The sequence below is a fragment of the Protomyctophum parallelum genome (genome assembly GCF_964188405.1).
Source record: "Protomyctophum parallelum genome assembly, chromosome: 16".
NCBI classification, from domain to species: domain Eukaryota; kingdom Metazoa; phylum Chordata; class Actinopteri; order Myctophiformes; family Myctophidae; genus Protomyctophum; species Protomyctophum parallelum.
In genome coordinates this window covers 4,556,348-4,565,912 of record NC_139711.1, presented here as the reverse complement: position 1 = coordinate 4,565,912, position 9,565 = coordinate 4,556,348, and the positions used below count along the sequence as shown (strand labels likewise).

The window sequence follows — 9,565 nt, the reverse complement described above, 5'->3', positions numbered from 1 at the left end:
GTATTATTTAGAACCCCCCCCTCTCAGACCCTCGCCCCCCCCCCACATGCAAAATTCTGCCTCTGCCCCTCTGCTATTTCCACAAGTCCTTTCAGTGTGCGGTGACAAACATAACCCTACTGACTGGTGGAAAAATAAATCATACTTTCAAGTGAAGACAAATGCCTTATCCGTTGGGAATAGCTGGAGGCTATAGTCATAATGGCCTCTCTCTCTCTCTCTCTCTCTCTCTCTCTCTTTTCTCTCTCTGTCTCTGTCACACTCTCTCTCTCTCTCTCTCTCTCTCTCTCTCCCCAGAAATCTATCTCCCTCCCCCCTCTCTCTACCTCTCCCTAGCATTGTGTCTCTGTCTCTCTCTCTCTCTCCAGTTCTCCCTCTCCAGCAATCTCTCTCTCTCTCTTTCTCTCTCTCTCTCTCTCTCTCTGGGCAGGGAGTTTCCCTGGAGCTAGTTTTAAGTGTCCACCCAAGCCCAGCCCAGCCCAGCCCAGCCCAGCACAAAGCCAGCTCAGTACAGTACATTAAGCTCACAGCCATTGCTTCTTTTTTCCCCCCCTGAAGCCATATTCCATGATGTGGACGCTCGCTAACATCTTTAGAGAGGGTAGCCGCCGCTTCTTGGCCGCCATTTTGAATAAACAAGAGAAGTTTTTCCCCCGACCATTGGGCCAAGCAGCTCTTAAGGGGTGTTAAAAGACGAGAGCTGTTTTGAGCGCAAAGCACAAGGTCTCGTGTTCAATCTTGTGACTAGGCCATAAAAACATGGATTTCCCAAATAACTGCCCTGAGTTTCTTGGACAGAAGTCAGACGAGACTGGCTGGGGCTCATGGCAGGCCAGCTGCAGAGGTCCGTCTCCCATCTCTCTCTCTCTCCTCTCCTCTCCTCTCCTATAGTGCTATCAGATTGCCACTCCCCCTCCTTTAGCCCATTACACAGGCCTCTTTATGCTGTGCTAAAAGCTGCTCATGTTCAAACACTCCTGGGAAAAGCTCCTTAAAACACGTCGGGATGAGAGGCCCCTGTCTGGTAAAATATTAATAGGAAGTTAATTGGTTGTTAATGGACTGGTGCTTGGGTTGGAATCGCTGGCCATTAGATGGGCCACAGAAACGGTCCCATTCAGGGGTGTCAGCTTACTTGCCTAATTGTTTTCCGGTCACTGTGAGCTAGCGGGTTTGTGGTAACCGAGTGTTAAAGTCATTACCGACGTCTGACTTTTATGTATGGGGCTTGTGCGGCTTTATTGTCCCTCGTGCCCATGTGCCAACCACATTTCCGTGTATAAGCTTGGCATTGTGGGTATTCAGTTACTGTCCTGGCACATTAGCTTTCGTCCACCATCAGACCTTTCATATACCATCTTGCACATAGTCGTAGTGGAAGATTCTAACCCTCCGGTTATCAGGATCGTCCCGAGTAGTCCTTTGTTGATTTACCGCGGGTATAGTTTTAACTTTGCTGTTTGCGGGCAGCATGTTTGTGCTCTCTGTGGTTGCTGCTCTGAGGGGGAAGGGGAGGGGGGGGGGGGGGGAAAGAAAAGCTCTTCTGCTAGAGTAGGCATGTAATATTGATGTGGAACAGACTTGGAGGAACACAGAAATCAAATGGAATCTAAACGGAGTCCAAATGTTGACATCAACACATGCATTTTTGATCATCGCAAACGTAAAGATGCCGTTCCTTTTTTTAAAAGGAAGCCGCCGGGGAATATACGCACAATATACGAGAAGAATATATTTAGAAATGAGCGATGTTTCAGAGATATACTGTAGTAATTCCCGTTATCCATTCGGCTTCGGTTCATTTATGAGGGACGACAAAGTACTTTGTTCAAAGTGTTTAGTTCAGGAAGTGGTACTTAAAATGGCGGGTTGGACAGAAACGACAGAAAGCTTTTTGCAGTTGGAGCTTTTAAATGTTGCCTTGGAACTGAAATAGACCATCTTTCAAAGTATACTGTACTGTACGCATACAGTGTATGCTGTTTGCTAATGTTGGCCTGCGGACATATACAGTATGAAGCCAGGCATTTTGTTCCACATCTCGACTATGATGGATGCACCACAAAAAAAGGATGAACAACTTGGTCTGCTAAACTTTTCACTATTAATCTGACCTTCATAATTGTATACAAAAATCAAAAACGTTCAAGAGTTAAAGGACCACTTCACCACTTTTCAACCTATCTTCATATAATAAGTCCTCACTAGTAATAATTATGAAAAAAAAACTGTGCAATCTTTTTCTACTCTGTCTGTGTCTCATATTAGGGCTGTGGGCAGTTCAGAAACCGTCTTCCAGTGACATCATCGATGGGGAATACAAGCTAATAAAAACTGCAGGCTTTCTAGTCCTGAAAAGTTGCAATGCGAAAATGTTAAATGGCTCTATATTGGGATAATCCTCTCGACGTCGCACCAGACTCCCAGCACCAGGCACTTTATTCAGGAATGGTGGATTCTCGAGCCGCAATGGTTTCCGCCAGCTCCACCTTGCCCTTGGTGGTGCCGCAGGCTCCACTTGAGGCTTGAATGGCCCTCCTAAAGGCCTCACCGCTCACAGCTAATCTCTCAACACAGATTCTGCTAACAGCATAATCTGTCAGCAGCACCACTGCCCCAAACATGTACTGTAGTGTTGCTCTTAGCAGGAATAAACACAGAAGCACGCCCGTGAGGAAGTGGACTAAGGAAGGGGATGAGGGAAACCGAGTTCCTGGTTCCAAAGTAGGCGGTGCCTCCAGAGTTAAAAATCACACCTGTGCGAAGTGAGCGGTGCAACTGTACCGTGTGGGGGTCCCCCTGGGGTCCCGGCAACATCCAGACCCCCAGGAACGTGCCCGGGAGGGGGGGACGCCAAATTTGGCGTCCAAAATGCGGGAGTGCAAACGGGCGCTCAATGAGTTAACCCTATTTTGGACTCATTTTAAATTTATGAAGGTATTGCGGGCAGGGATTTTTACAAAAAAGCCTCCCCTTTTAAAATACATACACACATACATACCTACATACATACATTTCAGAAGTTTTAGCAGTTTTTAAGGACCCACTTTTAGGCCAGTGCACCAGAGCAAACTATTGCCTTTTTTTAAACCCTACCCATTTTAACCAAATACATACAGTACATACATACATACAGTATACAGTCTAGTCTAACTTGGCTTTGCATAGTCCCCAGTGAATAAGCATGTTGCCCTTCACTGGTAACCCTGTTTTGGAATTATTTTTTAAATATATGAAGGTATTGTGGGCTGGGATTTGACAAAAAAGCCCCCCTTTTAAATACATACATACATACATACATACATACATACATACATACATACATACATACATGCATACATCTCAGAAGTTGAAGCAGTTTTTAAGGACCTGTAGGCCAGTGCAACAGAGCATGCTTTTGCCTTTTTGTAAACCCTACCCATTTTAACGACATACATACATACATACATACATACATACATACATACATACATACATACATACATACATACATACCTAGGGACACACATAGCTGCGTAATGGAGCGGAGGCACCGCTCAAAAAACTTTTCGTTTTTCTAACAAAGAATTATCACTTTACCCTACCTTTAATGCTGTATTTATTCATAAGACACTTCCAAACTGAAATTATTGTATTTATTATTTGGCAGTTACCCAGTCCCATAATTCCATGCCAAGCTTGTTTAAATGTTAAGTGCTTTTGTGTCTGATTACATTTATACGTGGGGAAAATGTCAACACATTCACCAGGCAGACTGACCCGCTGAGCTGGAATTAACCACTATTTGCAGACTACACTACCACCACTAGGTGGCAGTAAAATACAGGAAGGGATTTTTACGACCTGCAAAACAAGCCTCTTTCTTTCACAGGGGGCCATTACAGTATAGAGCAGGCCTCCACCCATGAGCAGTCAGCCCTCTGTGGGGGTACTGTGTTGGAATCTAATACCCGCTGGGTGGAGAAAGAGATGAGTGTGAACCTAGGAGGCAATTTAGTAGCAGAAGAAAGGCCTGTCTGTTTGTTTGGTGCTTTGCTAAACCTGCCTGTCTGTCTCGCCTGCGTCGTCGGTGGTGGGAAGAAACAAAATCCACTGTGAACTCACTCAATTGTTTCTGAAATGAATCCAAGACACAGAGACGCAGAGACATGACTGTATTATAATCAATTGAGCATTAAAACGAGACACCTTACTGTTCCTTGACAAGTGGAAAGTGTGTGTGTGTGTGTGTGTGTGTGTGTGTGTGTGTGTGTGTGTGTGTGTGTGTGTGTGTGTGTGTGTGTGTGTGTGTGTGTGTGTGTGTGTGTGTGTGTGTGTGAGAGAGAGATTGAGTAATGCATTTCAATCTGCGTACATTATTTACAGCCAAACTACTTTATGTATAAAGCTGGATGATCTAACTAACATAGGCAGTCTCTTAGCTAGACCTTTATTGATTTTCTAGGTAGCAAAAAAAAGAACAAGTTTTCTAAAGGCAGTACCTAGCGATAGATGTATGATACACAGAATATAGCACTGGTAAACAACACTTGAGTTAAAGTGTAAAAAAATAAAATGCTGTAAAATGTTCACCGAGAGAAAAGACATGCTAGAAATATTACACTCAAAAGAACGAACAAAACAAACAGTAAGAATTACCTTCTGCTTGGAAGTTGGAAACCTAGTTGAGATTTACTGGATGTGTGCTTGGACTTTGAGTCAAATCTCTCTGGACAGAAATGGAGAGAACCCCAATTGAACATGACTTGATTGCTTGATTAAATCAGCTGTCCAGTTTAACCCATTCTGACCTGAGATCAGATTCATACGAGGTTTCCGCCGGACACACACTGGTCTGATGAACCCATTCTGACCTGAGATCAGATTCTAAAAATGTCAGTCGCTCTTCGATTTTTCAAAAATAGCAGACCTACAAGCTCGTATCGCGCCACTCGGTGGCGCGATACGAGCTTGTAGATCTGCTATTTTTAAATAGCTAAAGCATAACATGATGCCAACACCAAAATGGGTGCCCGGTCAGAATGGGTTAACTGGTGAGATATCCACCTGTCGAACCGAATGGCCTTGGCTACAGTAGGCCTCTAAAATCCATTCATGCATCTATAAAAAGTAAAGCATTCCAAGAACGGACATCCACTTGGAGAAAACACTTGCCTTTAGTGCCAGCAAACCAAATGTTGAACACCACCATCCGGTTTGCATTTATAGTCCAGAAACCCAGTGCAAAGGTGATGGTGCTGCACAGACAAATTCTCGGACGTGTGGAATAGAATCATATAGAACTCTTTTTGTCTTGTGTGTACATTTCTAGAGTCAAATGACTCATGCAGACACTGTCAAAGGCTGAATGCAACTCACCATGATGTAATAATGCATGTTAACAGCAGTGAAATAGTGTGAGAAACTGAGTTGAGAGGCTATTAGATTACAAAGAGATTAGAAGAATGTGCGCTGCTGTCCAAATGTCCATCCGTGCCTAATCTCACCGTCTACAAACGTGAAGAAGTGATGTGATGAAGGTTAAAATTCCGCCTGGGCCTTTCTGACACGCGGGCCGGTAACGCCGGGTGACATTTCACTGCACAACTTAACCCCTTCACTCTAAGGCTTATCAGAAGTGATTTATCTGTACAAGTGCACCATTACGGGGTGAAGACCTCGGGTTTTCATTAGGACGTTTTGTGGAAGAAGATGGGCCTGACCATGCCTGTGAGGATCTTGGGAACGTGAACGCTGACAATCTCAGCGATCATCTCTGGGAAGCTGACGCGTGTCTGGAAGGACTGGGCCTGGAGGAACAGATCGTATGTGAACTGGTGAAGTTTCCTCACAATCTGAGAGAGAGAGAGAGAGAGAGAGAGAGAGAGAGAGACGGGGGGGAGAAAGAGAGAGAACAGAGGTTAACATACAGCACAGGTCTCCACCAGGGCAGGTCAGGTTGTGGCCTCCTGGTGGCGCTATAATAGGCCAATGTGAAAAGGGTATCATTTCTTCTTACGCAATTGGATGATTTGAGGCATTTTGTTCCAAAAATGTGTTTAGCAAAAATCCACCTGTTGGTGGCGCTATAACAGGCCAATGTGAAAGGGGGGGGGGGGTATATTCCTCAGCCTAGTATGAAAGTCTGTGAAAGATTTCACGTAAATTGCACCCTGCGTTCATGATTTGAGGCTTTTTGTTCAAAATGGGCCAATCCTGCAAACTTTGAAAGCCAATGTTAGCCAATTAGGATGGAATATGAAATATCGGACCTATCTGGCTTGAACAAATGACTATAGAGATAGTGTGTAATGATTTGCGGGATTTTTGGACAGAATCTGGAGGGATAATATAAAAAAAAATGTTTTTTCAAAAGTCGGCCTCCTGGTGGCGCTATAACAGGCCGCTCTGGAAAATGTGGGGCAGAGGTTCATCGTTGGTATCCAGGGAGTGTGTGTGCAAAGTTTGGCATCGACCGGGTTAAAGGTGCCGGAGATTAGCTGTTAACGGACGGACGGACACACACACGGACTGAGTGCAAAACACAAAATACTTCAAGTTCAATTGTCATACAACCACAATCATATAACAACATATCAGTGTCGTAACCCACCGACAAATTCTAGGCAGTCAAATTACAATATTGCAAAAGTATTGCATTGTCTTTCGAGAGATAGTAAAAATGTCACTATCAACCATCATCACCATCATGGTGAGCTAGTCCACCGCTACCACACCACTGACGGTGCCAACATGAAGTACTGACTGGCTGGACGGAAACGGGAATGAAGGAATAATATGTGTACCTGGTTTTATTAGTTACGGGACATTCACACGTACCAGATGGTAACGGCTTGTTTTCAAAGTTCAGAGGAAGGGATTCCGAGGGAGTTTATTGAGCATCTGCTTACTAAAGTGGTTCAAGCCACTAAATTGCACCCTTCCAATCCCCCCCGCCCCTCACTATCGTATCAAGTGCATTCTTCTCTCACCAGCAGGTAGTCTTTGGTATTAAAATCAAAATGTGGACGGTTGTCAATAATGGAGCCAAGATATTTACCATATTGTCCACTGTCCGACCTTAGATAACCCTGCTCTGGAGAGCTGGGCAGGCTAGCTGTTACTACTGTTACTACCACTAGTAATACTGTTACTACCACTACTACCAGCGACGTAGAGTCTGTGGGGGCCACGGGGCCATGGCCCCCATGAAGAATCCTAGGGCCCCTTTCGGCCCCCATGAAGATTTTCGTGGACATTTTACATTTACATTACATATTTTCTGGGAATTCCGAACATTTTGGACCTCTCCGCCGGCAATCTGAGAATCCCATCGTCAAATATTCGGGAAAACAGCGCCTCCCCTGTTGTTCCTCAGGCAACAGTCTGTCTTGAGAGACACCGGCCGTCCAAGAGGTGTTAAAAAGTGCTAATCTGGTTTCTTTTGTAGTTGTTCTTGAGGCGTGACATAAAGGGCGCGTTCGGAAATACCACACCGGAGCACACTCGCCTATTAGTTTGCATTGCACAGTGGGCTCAGCGCGCTATTTCCGAACGCGCCCAATAACACTGATCAAGAATTCACCAAAGAGACCTAACCACAGACTAGTGAGACTACACACTGACTCGAGAAAAGACCCATATCGTCCAAAATAGGCTGATCAGTCGCTGTCTGTGTATAGCCGCTAATTCATTGGTAAATGTATGCTAAAGAACTAATTTTTAGACCATTTGGGAAATAAATAAATAATCCGCGACAGTCCCCCCCAACGCAATTCTGTAGCCTACCCAAAGGTAAAACGCACCCGCCGCCTATGATCTCTCTCTCTCTCTCTCTCTCTCTCTCTCTCTCCCTCCGTATCTCTCTATATCTCTCTCTCTCTCTCATAATAATAATAATATAGTCCTGAAAGTCCTCACCTTGGCTTGGACATTGGCCTATAGAAGCTGCTTTAAAAGTACCAGCGAAAACAACTTTTTTTTCCCCGCGCTGCGGCGGCGGGGGGGGGGGGTGCGGGGAGGCGGGGCTGCGGGGGGGGGGGGGGGGGGGGGCCCTTGAGGATTGATCAAACTCTTCGGCTCTGACTACTACTACTGTTACTATACCACTAGTAATACTGTTACTACCACTACACTGTAATCTCAGCAAAGCAGACGGCTTCTTGGTTAGAGTGGCCATGCAGACAATATTATCACACGAAAAGATGAAATGGGGCTTGCAAACCTCGCACCTTTGGTATGCAAATTCGGCGGGTGCGCCATTTTGGCTGTGATGAGTCACTACTGTATACCTGGCCAACGGATAGGCATACTGTACAGTGTTGGAAAAAGTACTCAATTGTTTTACTTAAGTAAAAGTACCAATACTGCAATTTAGAACTACTCCGTTACAAGTAAAAGTATGGACTTGAAAATGTACTTGAGTAAAAGTACAAAAGTATCGGCATCAAAATGTACTTAAAGTACTACAAGTAAAAGTACTCATATTGCAGGGCCAGCAGACCACCATGGCCCATCACCATTACTTTTTGTAACCGATATTGATAACATCCTGCTTCTCAAGACCGATAACTGAAAATAAATTCAAATGTGTGTATATATATACATTTTTTTAAAGATATAGGCTATTTGTAAATGTATATTAATCTGTGTAGTATTAGCACACCTGAAGGTAACAAATACTAGTAGTGGGCAAAGATGGATTTAACATAGCTTTGACTTAACCAAATACAGTATATCATTATTCATTATCATGACTATTAAAACAAAACCCAGAATAGTTCTGACTGAATGAACATATAATTTTTGTTCAAGTCCTATGACACTGTTTTCCCCACAAGCAGGACTAAAAACCTATGGGTTTGGCTTTGTCACTTAAAATAAAATGGACAATAAAAATATGGTATAGTTCCTACCCTAATAATACTAGGTACTTTCTGAGAAGGGCACTTTTTACACACTAAAAACACGAGTGTTCATTTAACCCATTCTGACCTGAGATCAGATTCATACGAGGTTTACGCCGGACACACACTGGTCTGATGAACCTATTCTGACCTGAGATCAGATTCTAGAAATGTCAGTCGCTCTTCGATTTTTCAAAAATAGCAGACCTACAAGCTCGTATGAGCTTGTAGATCTGCTATTTTTCAATAGCTAAAGCATGACATGATGCCGACACCAAAATGGGTGCCCGGTCAGAATGGGTTAAATCTGACTCAGAGTTAAATTAACTACTGAGGTTACGTATGATGAAGAGACTCTCCAAATCAAATCTCCGCTTTGAAATTGTTTTTTACGAAACAATGACTTTATGAGTATCTGTCACTCGATCTGTCCCAGACTAGTCGCTGCCTCAGTCAGACAGAAGCAGAAAGCTAACGCATGAAGCTTAGCTAACAGGCAACATTGCCTGGATCATGGAATATGCCTTCAGAGGAAAATCAACAGCAAACGCATCGATTATGCCACATCACCACATCGATGCAGAATCGTGTGTGTGTGTGTGTGTGTGTGTGTGTGTAAAGTAACTCTATGGTAACACACGGCTCGTTAAAAGAACGAGTGCGATGCATATTGCCAATGT

The 9,565-nt window shown here is 44.0% G+C and overlaps 1 protein-coding gene across 1 annotated transcript in view; it reads right to left on the bottom strand.

The window, feature by feature from the left end:
* Window positions 1-5,032: 5,032 nt before the first annotated feature.
* Window positions 5,033-9,565, bottom strand: part of LOC310873265 (progesterone receptor-like) — a 75,038-nt gene continuing 70,505 nt past the window's right edge. The window contains exon 9 of the mRNA XM_083785600.1: window positions 5,033-5,834. Within this exon, the coding sequence (XP_083641726.1) occupies window positions 5,670-5,834 (165 nt within the window). The 3' untranslated portion in view covers window positions 5,033-5,669. The remainder of the gene's footprint in view (window positions 5,835-9,565) is intronic.